This window comes from Mustela nigripes, chromosome 7, assembly GCF_022355385.1.
Source record: "Mustela nigripes isolate SB6536 chromosome 7, MUSNIG.SB6536, whole genome shotgun sequence".
Taxonomy (NCBI): Eukaryota; Metazoa; Chordata; class Mammalia; order Carnivora; family Mustelidae; genus Mustela; species Mustela nigripes.
Window position 1 is genome coordinate 123861997 of NC_081563.1, and position 15323 is coordinate 123877319.

At 48.2% G+C, this 15323-nt stretch overlaps 1 protein-coding gene across 12 annotated transcripts in view; it reads right to left on the reverse strand.

The window, feature by feature from the left end:
- The window catches only part of PTPRT (protein tyrosine phosphatase receptor type T), a 1054416-nt gene that overhangs the window by 782876 nt on the left and 256217 nt on the right, over positions 1–15323 (reverse strand). For all 12 annotated transcript variants that reach the window (XM_059407029.1, XM_059407023.1, XM_059407028.1 and 9 more), the window contains exon 2: positions 1346–1471. In XM_059407029.1, the coding sequence (XP_059263012.1) occupies positions 1346–1471 (126 nt within the window). The remainder of the gene's footprint in view (positions 1–1345; positions 1472–15323) is intronic.

A 15323-nucleotide genomic window follows, 5' to 3' on the forward strand; every position in this document is an offset into this window, starting at 1 on the left:
TGGGCTACGAGATGCCCAAATTGCTGCTAGAACATTATTTCTGGGAGTGTCCAGGAGGGATTTCCAGAATAGATTAGCATTTGAATCGGCAAACTGAGTAAGGCAGACAGGCCCTCCCCAACTTGGGAGGCATCATCCACTCCCTTGTGGGCCCAAACAGAACAAAAAGGGGAAGGTAGGGTGAATTCGTTCTCTCTCCTTGAGCTAAGGGCACCCATCTCCTCCCACCCTCAAACATCAGTGCTCCTGATTCTTGGGATTTTGAAAGCCTATCAGGTGTATACCATCAGCCCTGGATTCTCAGGCCTTCAGACTCGGACCGAATTACACCACCGGTTTTTCTGGTTCTCCAGCTCGCAGACCACAGAGCACGGCACTGCTCAGCAGTCTGAACCAATGCCCGTACTAAATCTGCTCTTAAATGTATCTCTCTCTATGTCCTATTCATTCTGTTTCTCTGCAGAACTTAATACACATGCAAACAGTATAGAACAAGTCTGATATCTCCCATATTTAGCGGCCAAAGTGAGGAAGAGTGCCAGAAGATCTTGGGGAAAAAATAAGACAAACATGGGTTAGAGGGAGCCCTTGCGCAGGGAGGAACCACAGACATGACGCTGCTTCTCCAATAACCTGGCATCTTTACCGCTGACCCTGGGATCACACATTCAAAGAGATGACCCTCGTGTTCCCAGAGTGGCAACACTTCCCAGCTCAGGTCCCTAGGTAAGCCTTTCCAAGAGTCCGCTCACCCAAGCCTAACCCATCCCAAATGTACTCTGAGCGTTCCTCTCCCAGCATATCTCCCCTAGAATACATCAGCTTTCACTCTCATACGCCTGTCGCAAGCAGCTATCCATCAGGAAAGTACATTAGCCCTTTAGCTCCGCTGGTCAAGGATAAGCTGGGCATTCGGGATGTCAGAACATTAACTTTGTGAGCAATATTCTGACTGGGCCAGTTTCCCTAGATATATACAAGCTATGTGCCTGTCCTGGAAGAAAAGGAATGACCTCATTCTTCAGAATTTCTCTCCCACAAAATCTAACTACTCTTAGGTTACCAAGCAAAACCCAGGGACGCCCTAACTTGTACCTAAATCTTAGGATCTTGAACTAAAACAAATGCTAAAGGTTCCTGAATCCCCGTGACATGTGAGTCCTACCCCCTACCTTAAGAATTCACTCAGCCTTGGTTTGAATACCCCTGGGGATGAGAAACGTACTACCAATGAAACAGTGTATCGCCCTCTCAGACCCCCTGATCCCTAAGAAAGTCTGTCCCCACAAGTCATCCCAAAAGTGAGTCATCGTCAACACAGCCTCCAACCCCATGGGTCACGTACCTGTGGGCACCGCTGGGTCCAGCATTGGTTTCTCCCACGTGTTAATCTGCTCCCACGTAAATCCATTGGTCCCCAGGGCCACGCTATAACCACAGTTGCTGTAGTGCTCATCAAAGGAACAGCCGCCTACAGACAAAAAGAGATATGGGTAAATACATCCTTGTGTCTGAGACTTGGTTCGTTACCCCCCGTCTCATCAGCTCTTCATTTACAGCTCTGAATGTTAAACTCCGGAGGAGATTTTAAAAAAACAAAGAAAAAAAAAAAGGCAAGCAAATTGGATTTTTATATTTGCTTTGGTGCTCTCGAGAAAGGTGCTGGTATCTGCAGGCGCACACCCCCCCCCACCATTTAAAAAAGTTAATAAGGCCAGTTACATTGATTTCAATCTTCCTTCCTGAGAAAGTAAACAGCGATGTCTCATTCTAAGCAGGAAAAATGAATGCCAGGGCATGCCTCTGTGATTGCTTCCTGCCACAGGGAGAGACCCTGGGGACAGCAGAGAGAACACCAGCTCCAGAGCCCGGCCAGACCAGCCTCAGATCTCAGCCGTGCAGATGTGGGCCAGCGGCAGCCCACGCGCATCCCAGTCTCCTCACCTGTGACATGGAGGGAAAGAGCCACTGGACAGAAACACCATGAGGATGACATGGAGTAACAAAGCCAAGAGTAAGTGGCACAGAATAAATCCCCCACATCTGTTCCCTGCCCTATGAGAGCAGTTGGTGAAAACTCCTGTTTCATGGCATAAAAATCAAATTTGTGGAAGAATCAGACAATCGTGCCCTGGGAAGATAGTAAAGCCAACGTTCACAGTGCTTAAAGTCATCCACCATTTTAATAGGAAGTTGTATCAATTCAATTCCGACAAGGATTTATTAAGCATATGCTCAGGGGGCCAGAGGTCCCCTCCACGTGACGCTGACAAAGATGCAGGGCACAGAACCAGGGCTCCAAGGAGGAACTGCTGATTGGCCTAGAGAAACAGGGGCCGTGACATCCCGAATGAGGACTGATCAGGGCTCTGGCAGACCCAGCAGGAGGGGTCCGAGGGGGAGGAAGCACACCCAGGGTGAGCTGGCGGGACACAGCATTCTACGGCAGCTTCTGGACTCGTCTCCCAGGCCCAGTTTCACACCCAATCCAGCTCTGCCACTGCCTCCCCATCTCCTTGCTGCTCAGGTCTCATCACAACACCATCTCCCTCCTTTCCACACTTCTGCTTCCCCATCACCCAGGCACACGTGGTTCTGATCCACATGCAGAAGCCATCCCTCACTAGCCGCAGCCGGTGTCTACAGCCTCCCCTAACATCACACCACCTTCTCCACCAGCTGTCAAGGACGAAAGCCCTTCTCTGCACCCAGGCCTGGGATGTCCTCTGCTTAGTGGGGTGGAAGTCCCGTTGATAGGTATAATATGGAAGACAGTCACAACACCACTTTAAAAAAAAAAAAAACTACATTGTCAAAGGCTCCAAAGGCTTTCTCTACTTTTCCTCCTTGCTGTGAATGAGAATGCGGCAGAGCTGGCCCTTAGCACCCCAATTTGGAGTCTTGGCTGGGTTAAGGAAAGCTGGATCTACTTTGTTAATACAGGGCTTTGGGCTTGAGTGGAGAGTACTCAATAACTTAGTCCAAAAAGGTCACAGGAATTTGGGGTGTCTTGTGTAGATATCTAGATTAAAAAGCAGAGGAGAGGGAGAGAGGAATGCAAGAAACAATAAAAAGCAGAAACGCACAGAAGGTGACAGCCAGTAAGAAATTTCCTGTGAGGAGGGACGCCTGGGTGGCTCAGTTGGTTGAGCAGCTGCCTTCGGCTCAGGTCATGATCCCAGCGTCCTGGGATCGAGTCCCGCATCGGGCTCCTTGCTCGGCGGGGAGCCTGCTTCTCCCTCTGCCTCTGCCTGCCATTCTGTCTGCCTGTACTCGCTCTCTCTCCCTCTCTCTCTGACAAATAAATAAATAAAATCTTTAAAAAAAAAAAAAAAGAAAGAAATTTCCTGTGAGGAAACTGGCTGATGCCTTGGTAGGAACTAAAATATAGAACTTAGTTTATTCATCCTTCAATTCAACAATCATTGTTGTTTCACGATGCACTGATTCGAGAGAGCCCAGGAGCACAAGCAGGGAGTGGGGAGGACCGAGGAGGAGAAAGAGGGTCTCAGGCGGGATCCACGCCCAGTGCGGAGCCCACCGCAGGGCTCCGTCTCACAACCTGGAGATGGTGACTTCAGCTGAAATCAAGATTCAGACGCTTAACGGAATGAGCCCCCCAGGTGCCCCCTTTCAACAACTGTTTAGTGCAGATCCAACAGAGCCCAAGACCCTGGCTATCCAGCGGTCTGTAGAAGCAGCCTGCTATCACTCTTCAGCAAGACAGACTAACAGTCAACAAGTCAATAAAGAAACCCGCACACATTTCAGCATCGGGCCACCGAGGCTGCTGTGGCTAGGGTGCGTGAGAGGGGACCACGGGCTTGGGGTCCCAGAAATAGTTTCCTGGCCTAGGCTCTCCTGTCCCTCCACTCCACCCAGCTCCTGGGAAAGAGCTGGCCACACAGAGCAGCTATGGGAGGCTAGTAATCCAGGGAAGAAGGGCGGTGACCAGTGCGCATGGACAAAAGTCAACAAGCAAGGACAGGAGGCCCAGGCCATGAGAGGAAAGGGTAGGAGAGGACACATCAGCCCGGGTACGGTGGAGGAGGAGGGCCTCTGTAAGGCTAGGAGGAAGGTAACGGATCAGCTTCCACTAGACAGTATGCATCAGAACGGCTGGGAACAGCTCTGGCACATAGTAGGGCTTCGGTATCTGTTGAGTGACTGAACCAATAATGCAGCGGGACACCTGACACAGACAAAGCTCTGCTTCGAAGTAACAGTAACAGTGAGCACAGAGCCCCCTGTGCTCAGTCTCTCTCCCATCCCAACTAGGAAGCTCCCTCCCTACGTGGTCTGTGTGGCAACCCCCAAGTGATCCTCCCAAATCACTACAAACTTCCCAAACTGCAGTAGAGTGTGAATGCCCCACACCCACTACGCTTACAATTTAAAAACGGTGAGGGCATCAGGTGTGCTGCTCTCCAGAAAGCCAACCTTCTTCCTCTACAATCTCCCTGCCATCACCTGCCAGGAGCCCAGCCTGGAGAGACAAATGAATCAGGTCAGTGCCACAGACAACAGATCCTGACGTGCTGGAATTGATAAGCAAGGAGCACATGCAGCATCTCCAGTGTCCACGAGAAACTTCTGCATCCTAAACGGAGACCAGCCTCCAGGGTTAGAGAAGGAAAGATTGGCCAAGACCACGCTACCTGTATGGCAAACTGCTTAGGTCTTCTCTTTTGTGCACACATAAGATGGGGCACCTGGGTGACTCAGGTGGTTGGGCATATGCCATCAGCTCAGGTCATGACCCTAGGGACCTGGGACAGCACCCCATGTTGGGCTACCTGCTTGCAGAGTCTGAGTCTCCCTCTTCCTCTGCCCCTCCCCCTACTCTTTGTGCGCTCTTTCTCAAATAAATCAAATCTTAAAAAAAAAAAAAAGATTCTCTCTCTCCCCCTCTCCCTTTGCTCCTCCCTACCTCTATTTTTAAAAAAAAGAAAAAAGAGAAAAAAAAAGAGCACTGTGTCTCCAAGCCACTTCCATCTGGGGAAGACCAGGTAGGAAGCCCTAGAACTGCATGTAACAAAGTGATATCCACCATTTGCATGTGGCATGACTGGCCCATAAAAATGATTTTTACAAAAACCCTTCCTCATCTGCCCCTGCTGTGAGGACCTTCAAAACTATAGGGGAAGGCAGTGGCATCAAAAGAAAAATGATGTGTAGATCCCTGAGACACGCGCTGGAAGAGAGCCAACCAGTCACCTGGGCAGCCGTACCAGTATTAACCTTCCAAGAGCAGAATAAGAACTTGTCTTATGTTGCTGATCCCTCAGGGGGATCAGGGGTTAAGCATGACCCCAGCAGAAGCTTTTGCACCCTGACAAATGCAAGAAGCACGCTCTCCCTCAAGCACCTGCTCCATGCCAGGCCCTACACTAGACACTGACTACATATTTTATCTCATTTGCTTTCACTTAATGCTTGCAACCTGGTGAGGCAGATTATTATCCCTATTATAAGTACAAGGTAATTAATGTACAGAGGGGGTTAAGTGGCCTTCTCAACTCACATAGAAGGGAGTGTTAGAGCCAAGATTGATTCTGTGGTGACCTAACCGCACAACCCATGCTCTAACAGACCAAAGAAAGAATGTATTCCCCCAAAGCAAGGACCAAGCCTTTCACTTAGAAGGTTACAAGAGAGGATCATGCAGACAAAGGGCTTCCAAGGTGGTTGGGTCTCTCCATTAGAATGCATTCCTTTGCTTATTCTAGAAACATTTAACAAGGGTTTTTTTTGGGGGGGGGGGGTTGTGTGTGGTTTTTGTTTTTTTTATGTGTACTGTGTAGAGGCACAGAATCGACATAGAGAATTCTCATGCTCGTGTGGTTGGCAGAGCGCAGGGAAAGCTGGTCCCACCAACACACACTTAAGGTGCAAAAATGCGAGGAACACCTTCACAGGGACGTGCTGAAGCCCTAAGATCCCATTCAAAGGAGGGGGTCTGACCGATCCCCGAACGCCCCTCCAGCAACTCCAGCACTAACGCTCACAGTCCCGCGGTGGCTCGATGAACACAGAAGCTGGAAATCCAGCACGTCAAGCCTGACAGCAAAAAACAATTGAGAACAGGGAAAGAAATAAAAGAAGTTTCCTCCATGTCTGCCTGCTAAAAGGGAGTTAGATATTTGGTTCTGAGCTTCCAAAGGCCACAAGAAAAAGGAAAAATCTGTTCAGATGTTGGACACTCTGTGTTCATAAGATAAAAGCCAAATCACACACGGAAATTGCAACCATTCCAGGTGCTTAGCCCACACAAGAACTTCTCCACCGAGACCAATGGCAGCAGAAATCCCTTTCCCCATCAAGAACAGTGTCTGAAACAAAATCCACGCAAGGAGTGCATGGCCAATGACATGAGTCTGATCCTCACAGCCATTCTCAACATAAATCGGGAGTATGACCCAGACATACAAGCAGGGGGAAAGCTCACTGGGACTCCATAGGATTCAATGTAGAGTCATCTGGCTTGACCCAGGGACAAGTTTTAAAAGCTATCTAAGAGAAAAAATATACTTCAGGGTTTTTCTTGGGTTTTTTGGTTTTTTTGTTTTTTTTTTTAAGCAATCCTCCCTGAATTTTCTTCCTCTCTACCAACAGATTGAGGAAGAGTGGTTATGAGCTCAAGATGAAACATCCTGACAGCAGCCCACACTGCAGCTGGGACAGCCCCCCCAGCTCGCATCTCCTCCTCGCTTCAGGGCCTCCGCTTTCTGGTGTGCATCACGGATCCCCAGGAAACTCTGCAGTGGGAAGGGTTAAGGATTCCAGAGACTCAGCAAGACCTGGGAACTGTTAGGAGCCACAGAGATGCAGAGTCATGCCGCCAGCCAGGCACTGGCTCCTAAGAGCCAGCAAGAAGAGGAGAAGGGAGAGCCCAGCTGTCCCTGGACCCGTGGCATGAGACATGCGAACACCTGATAATTTTTGAGTCTCACTGCTGGTCCTCTTACTCTCAAAAATGGGGTTTACTCTCCTGGTGCAACTCCTTAGGTCCTTAATGCCTGACCAAAGAAGGTTCCTGGCCGTCTCTCTGCAGGTGGTTGTAGCAGGCTACTTAAAAAAGACTAATGATTGGAAAGCTCCCCAAAAGACTCCCATCTGGATGCTCACCTCATGCAATTCTGAAGAACAGGCAGACCCATTTAACTGAGGTCAACCTCACCACAGTCATCCGTAGGGGGAGGGGAACAAAAAAACCCCATAGCCTACTCCCACTCCAGGAATCAGGCTCAGCCTCCAGAGCACAGAGCCTGGTTTGGAGAAGACCCACATCATGCGTGGAAGGATGGGGCAGTGCAGCCGCAGGGCAAAGGACCCAGCCCTACCTCCCGGCACCCAGGCAGACGAGCGATTTCCCCGGATAGGTTGAGGTCGGAATGTGGCAAAGGCCCCAGATGCACTGATGTGAGTCAAACATAAAAAGTCAACAGAGAAATGGAAAACTGTAGCTAGGAAATTGGATTCCGAAAACCCATTTGGGTTTGGTAATGTATCGCATATCAGCATCTGTAAGGGAAGTAAAAATAGTGCAGGATACATACTTTAAGATACATTAAAGCATAAATAAAGTTTATAGTGCCAATCAGAATTTTTTTTTAAACATGAGCTCTTCTTTTGAAAATGAGAAAGGAATAGAATTCAATAAAAACATAAATGTGTCTGCCTCTGCATTTCTCAGATATGATCCTGTATTTTCTTGAACAGAATTAAGTTCTGAAAAAGAACTAAAGATTTCCTGGGCTTCTGCTATATGCCAGGCACTGCACTTGAGCTGAGTAAGTATGGATTTATAGATGTGTGTACACGAATGGAGGTAAGTCCAACTACCACCACTCTCTAAGACAGGGATCAACACGCTTTCTCTGCAAAAAGCTCAACAGTAAAAATTTTCAACTTTATAGCCATAGTCTCGGTCACAACCACTCAACTCAGGCGTCATAAAGTGAAAGGAGCCGTGAGACAATACATGAACAAATGGATGTAGCTGTGTTCCAATAAAACTTTATTTACAAAAACAAGTGGTAGGCCCGCTCTTACCTAAGGACTGTTGTATGCCAACACCTCCTCTAAGAAAGAAGTGTTGCTTTCTCCATTTTACACATGAAAACTTGTCCTCAGAGCTACTAAGGGATGTGCCCAACTAGGAATTTCAGGGAGAAAGAAATGACCCCACAAAAAGCAGTAACAATACTATCATCTCCTCTTATTGGCCACTGTGCATATACCCGTCCCCGCAGGTCAGGCCATCTTGCGTGTACCCATTTTACAGAGAAGTAAACTAACCTGCATGAAGTAGTAAAGTCAAGACATTAGTCTCAGGCTTTAATGGTACCAAAGTCTGAATATTTTCCATTGCTTCGGCCCTACTGCTCTTAGAACACTGTGTGTGTTCAGAAAATCCAAGTTTCATCCTGCTGTTACCAGGGGAGAAAAAGGAAAAGGAAAAAAAAAAAAAGCTGTGCCTGTAACATCCAGTGGCGGAGCATGAAGAGAGGAAACTGGACAAAACATCTTAAAAAATGGCAGAAATTTGCCTTCACTTGCTCTACATGGCCAGTGCCCCTTCCAGTAAAGCTCATGACTTTGACTGACAAACATAAGCATGAACCACCAAGGTGACGGGCCATGAGGAAGATGAAACCGTCACACCCCATCCCCTGGCAAGTATAGACCAAAAAATCAAAACTCTCATAGCCCACTAAATATCTTCCTCTCCAGGTGCTCTAAGGGTACATCCAGCACTGGGGACCCCAGGAAAGGGAGAAATGGGACCACAGGACTGTGTCCCTCCAACTCCAAGCCCCAAAGCTCCATGAAAGCAGGGGAACACCCTATATCTCTTCGCTCAGCATCCAGTCGGGGAACACTCTATATCTCTTCGCTCAGCATCCAGTCCACCGTCTCTGCCTGACCTCATTGTTCCATGAATGGCTGACTACATGGCGGCAGGGGAGCCAGGCTGAGACCCCACAAGGGGGACTCTGGTGCATCTTCCACTGGGCTTCCCTTGGGGGCCAAGATGAACCCAGTGGAGGCATTGGAGCATGGTAGGGATCTGGAACTCACCCTGAGACTGAACCTTTTAAGAGCATTTACCCTGGTCCTGCAAATGCCCAGTACAGAGGGAAAGTCGGAACCCAGAGTGTGAAGGGAGAACAAGGGATGAGCCCAGGTGAAACCATTCAGGCCATCGAACAAGGGGAAGAGTGAGGTGAGACACGTGCGGACCAAGGAGTCCTAAGAGGAGAAATGAGAGCGCCAGCAGCAGACCCAGAAAGAGAAGTCGGCTGCTCAAGGTTACCCGGTGAGCAGGGTCTGAGTGGGGCTAAGGAGCACAATGCTAGCAGAGCTTGGTAATCATGGCTTAAGGTCAGAGATGTGGACACAAAGCTACTGGGCAGACACAAGTCCCAAGTAAATTTGAGTAAAAGTAACAACCAACACCCCATGTCGGGTGCTGAACTATAGGCCAGACACTATTCTAAGTGCTCACCAATAGTAGCCCATTTAATGATCCCAATCACCCCATGAGACACATCACACATACATACAGGCCTGTTGTAGAGATGAGGAAATCAACACTAGCCCAAGTCAAGCAGAGAGAGTCAATGATCATATGGCTTCACTTACTTGTGGAGCATAAGGAATAACATGGAGGACAGTAAGAGAAGGAATGGAAAAGTGAATTGGGGGAAATCGGAGGGGGAGACAAACCATGAGAGACTGTGGACTCAGAAACAAACTGAGGGTTTTGGGTGGGGGGGGGGGGTTGGGTGAGCCTGGTGATGGGTATTATGGAGGGCATGTATTACCCTGGATGGAGCACTGGATGTGGTACATAAACAATGAATCTTGGAACACTGAAAAGAAATTAAATTTAAGAATTAAAGAGTAATTAGGAATAAGTGATCAACACACTAGAGCCATTAAACAAGTCAGGAATAAAGACTAGAATTCTTAAAAAAACACAACTTCCCCAAGATCACAGAAATCACAAGTGCCAGAGGGAGGCTTTGAACCCAGACTGACAAGGTCAGTCTGCATTCTTACCCATTACACCAGGTTGTCATGACCATGAACTTGGAAGGCAAGCTTGGCCTTCAAAGGAAGTTCTGGCTGAGACAAATGGGCAGCTATACAGCAATTCTCTAATCCCATGAGAGGAACATTGAGCCATCCTCCAAGTCTTGGGCCCCCAGTCACTGCCTCGGCTCAAGATGCCGGTCTGCAGTCCTGGAGGTCAAGGCAGGGAGACAGGCCTCTCTTCAATGTAGTGGAGGCCACAGTGTGCTGGGGAGAAGAAGAAATGGAGGTGGGGTCTCAGGCTAGTGTCTCTTCTCAGGGCCTCACAAGGTGTCAGGCAACTGCCATTTCTTTCTGGGGTTTAAGTCCTGTTTGGAACTCAGATGGTATGGGGCAGAATTCAGTTCCTGGTTATAGGACGGAGGTCTATATCCTCTGCTTGGCTCCCATCCCTGGGATACTCTCAAGCCCCTAGATGCTGCCCACGGTTCCTGGCTCTCATGCTCCAAATTTTCTGCTCTGGACAGAGCACAGTCCTTTCTGAGGGCTTGTCCAATTCCGTCAGCTCCATCCAAGACCATCTCCTTTTTGATTAACTTAATTAAACCAGCTGATTTGGGGCCTTCACTACGTCTGCAAAATTCCTTGACCTTCATCACTAAGATGACCTGATCATGGCAATGAAGTCCATCCTAATCACAGTCCCACCCAAGGAATGGGGATTACACAGGGCAGGCATGCCAGGGGCTAGAGGTATTGGAGGCTCTTCCAGAATTCTGCTCACCTCAGTGGGTCACCCAGTGTGTGTCACCATGGCACAGCCAAACCACTGCAGCACAGAAGCGGCCATCAATAAGAAAAGAAGCATGAGCAGAGTTGCCTTCAATAGAGAAATTCAATGTTTACTGACATTGCACTTTGAATTGCATTAGGATCTGCACATGTCACAAAACAATACTCTTCTTTTGATTTGTCTAAGCATTTCAGAACGTAAAAACCATTCTTCACTGGCGGGCCGCATCAAAACCAGTGAAGGTCTAGAACTGGTCTGCAGGCTGCTCTGTGTGGACATTCACTTTAATGTCATAAAAATGTCTAATTTTAACCCAGTCCCAGAGAAGGACCATGTTTCACCATTTAAGTGTTTGTTGTCTGTATGAGGTCATGGGCTTCTTAACACCTCCTTCCCAGTTCCCAGACGTAGAATGTTTCTTCCTTCCTCTGGGGAGTGGAGGAGAATGTGTCCCCTGTTGTCTTGTCTTCCAAAGCTACATTCCTGACCCCTGGGATAAGGGCTGAGAGTTGCACAAGAGCTCCCCATATTTAAATCAGCATGTCCCCTACATCCCAGCGTGTGGTCTCGGGGACCAAGAAAACAAGGCCAGAGCACATGACATTCTCAGCACCACACAGGGGCAGGGCTGAGACTCAAGCCAGAGACTTCCTCCTGAGTCAGCTTTGAAAACCAGGGCAACATCCAAGGTAGATTAAGCTACAAAATTGGTGGGGCTCCGTAGCTAACTAAAATACAGAGCCTCCTGCTAAAAAAAATTAAGAATTTCAACACGGCCACAGCAGAGCTTAAAATAAAGAATGGGAAAATCTCCAAGGACCAGGCTCCAGGAGACTGCACAGATCATACCCCCACAAAGCTGGCCCCGCTCTGTGGACAGCCGTATTCTATCAATAAAACACCCAACCTCCAAGCCTTCAAGATCCCATCCACTGGCTGGCAAATGCTTTGAAGGCTGGGCGATATCTAAGTGGGGCTTAGAATGGTGAGCAGCCTATCCCGAGTAGGTCAGCCTTGCCCCTGGAATGCATGTAAACCAGCCTTGCATAAATTGAATTCCTTTTTTTTTGAATATCTAATTGAATTTGCAGAAGTGTGTGCCAGGGGGGTGTTTAAATAAGTGCACAAATATGATAAGAAGGCCTTCACACCATTATATCTAATTCAGTAAGCAAAAATAATGGCAGGGCACGTTCCAATTAGTGTTTGATTTATTTGCTTTAATAAATCCAATTAGTAGAATGTTTTATAAAGTCATCCAATGTCAAACACTCATGGACTCAACAGATAGAAACAATACTCCTAATAGGAAAAAAAAAATGTTTTAAAGCTTTTTGAACAGTGAATTTATTATAAATAAGATGATGTCTCTCTGATGGCTTGAGCTTTCCCCAAGGACTATAGAAAGTGTCTGATCTGTTCATTTGCTTCTTTCTCCCAAAGACTTCATGAGGCAGTGCAGGTTAATCTGGCCCATTATAATAAATCCAGGAACAAAAACAACAAAGGTGGAAGTTAGCAAAGGGACTTCAAGGGAGAGTAATGAACTTGCTGCTGGGTCTTCTAGACCAGAGACGTGTTTGGACTTCCAAAGGCAGCTCAGGAAAGCAGGAAAAGACAGGGCTGACGGAAAACAGTGGTGTTCCAGAACCTGATTCAGCACTCCCATGCCGTGTAGAGTCCACCTATCAACTGGAGAGGTCAGCAAGCTTGGTGGTCCTCAGGCACGCCCACTTTGGGCAGTGGATGGTGTTCTTTGTCCACTGAGACATACACAGATGGGGATCCAAAGTGTGGAGTCTGGAACAAGCAATCCAGCTCTGCTATTTGGGGCAGTAATTAGCTTTGTGACCTTGGCCAAGTTATTCAACTCCTGTGTTCCTCAATTTCCCCATCTGTAAAACGAGGATGATAGCAGTACCTATCTCTGAGGGTTGTTACAGGCATTGGGTCAATTTAATATTTACCCACCAAGACATGGACTAGTGCCTGACAAATAGGTACCAAATGAGTACTCACTAATGTTCAGTCCCGATGAATGAATTAGACATGGGGAAGAGAGCTATGTTATGTATTATATTCAGGTGACACAATCTCATAAACAATACTTTAAAGAAAGTACCTGAGTTGGCCCTTCGTTTCCTGTACAGATCAGCAGCATCGATTGTGATAAGCGAGTGCTCCGTACTCTAAGTCCAAGTTTCATTCTCCACTTACTGCTGTGAGACCCTGGGCAAATCACCTAATCTCTCAGGCTAGAGTGTCTACCCCCGTAAGAGAAGGCAAGAAGTTAAACTCTCTCTAATGGCACTTGAAATCCTGATACCCTGTGAAATGGTGATTGTGTCCTCTACCATGATGACCGAGCGCAATACACACTGTCAGGCATCCCCAGGAGCTAGAAGTCTCCATCCAGACCAGCGTCTCTGTGTGGTCTGCCACGGCACTCAGTCTGGTCCGTGTGGGGACCACGAGAACGTGGTGGCCAATGTGGCAGGCACATCTCCATCTTCACACAAACCCCAGCCCTCCCTGGCACCAGTGTCCAAGCAGACCCGAGAGACAGCATGCAGTAGAGGTGGCAATGTCGCAAGGACAGTGCCATGTAGTGTGTCCAGGAGAAAAGAGCAAAGGAGAAGCCCATGTGTGGGGTCAGCACTCAGCTTCAACCAGTCAAGGGAAAGATCAGGGAGCAGGGGAGAGATTCGGCACCTTCGGTTAAGAGTGATGGCAGCTCAATCTGGGGACCGGCTGCAGAGTCCACCAGCATGAAAAGCAGCTCCACCCAACTGGGCACATCTTCCTCCCCATGCTCCACCATCCAAAACAGCCTGGGGTCAGATCCAGGGATTGCACTGCTCTCCCCCATTTAAGGGGGGGAGGGCACAGATATCTGGCCCAGCTCCTAATTTTACAGGTGGGCTAACCACGAAAAGCACAAAGCTGCAGAGAGGGGTGCAGAGCTGGGATGGAACCCCGCTCTCCTGGCCTGGGGCCAGAGCTCTGCCTACTCAGAAGCCAGAATAGCATCTTTCATCTTCTCTGACACAACGATGTCTTTTTCATGTTTATTTCTGCAGGAGCAGGGAAGGAAAGAGATGGCCACGGGTCTGGCAAACTTTTTTATCTGTCAGGAGAAGGTGAGTCAAGGTTTCCTCTACACAGAAGGATGGGCTTACAGGGCTCCCTGGCAGGCACTGTGCCAACTTCTGACAGCCTCTGAAACCCACACCAAACTCTTGGGGGCCTCGAGGTCTCTGCATTTCCTCCTTCCCTGCCTGCCACGCTCTCGCCATTAGCACTTCGTGTGGCTTCACATGGCTGGTTTGGGCACCGCCCACATCAAAACACCACCTCTGAACATCTGGGAAGGAACTGGCCCCCTCCCGTCTCCAGTTCACGATTACTGTATCACCTTTTTTGTGTGCCATGCGGTTGTGACTCACCCCTTAATAACTCAGAAATTACTTACTCATTCACTTATTTATTTTCTACTTTCCTAAGGTGGACCTAGGTGCACCAGGGTGGGAGGCAGGCATCTGTTTTATTTGTCGCTGCATCTTCAGGACTGTTCAAAGAGCTGAGCACCTTGATGTTTAAGAGTTTGAGGAAAAGTCGGTGAACACCAAGTGAATGAATGAATGAATGAATGAATGAATAAAGCCAAGTATGGTCAAGCCTCAAGACTGAATGACTCACCATCAGAAGATGATGTGTGGCTTGGTTCTGGCACTTTCTTTGTGACCATCAGTGGAGCAGAGAAAATCTCTGAGCCTCCACACCTCCATCGGTAAAGAGGCTAGCATTTACTGAGTGCTTCCATGGGCTGTGCACTGTGCTAAGGCATTTCGATAGATATTTCATTGTATCCTCAAAGGGCCCCATGAGACACCTACTATCACTACCCACACTTTATGCATGATGAAACAGAGAACCAATTAGATAACTTGCCCCAAATCTCCAAGTTAGGAAATGGCAGGGCTGGGATTTGAACCAAAGAATTCCTATCCCAAACACCACATTCTTAGCCCCCGGGGGGCACCACCCAAGTGACCACGAACATTGTTAGCACTACAGGAATTCCTAGCTTTCGAAAAACCTCTTCCACAAGTAAGTTTTGTTTTTTTTTTTTAAAGATTTTATTTATTTATCTGACAGAGAGAAACCACAAGTACACTGAGAGGCAGGCAGAGAGAGAGAGAAGGAAGCAGGGTCCCTGCTCAGCAGGGAGCCCGATGCGGGACTCGATCCCAGGACCCTGAGACCACGACCTGAGCCGAAGGCAGCGGCTTAACCCACTGAGCCACCCAGGCACCCAAGTTTTTTTTTTTTTTTTTTTTTAAGATTTTATTTATTTATTTGACAGACAGAGATCACAAGTAGGCAGAGCAGCAGGCAGAGAGAGAGGGGGAAGCAGGCTCCCCGCTGAGCAGAGAGCCTGATGCAGGGCTCCATCCCAGGACCCTGAGATCATGACCTGAGCCAAAGG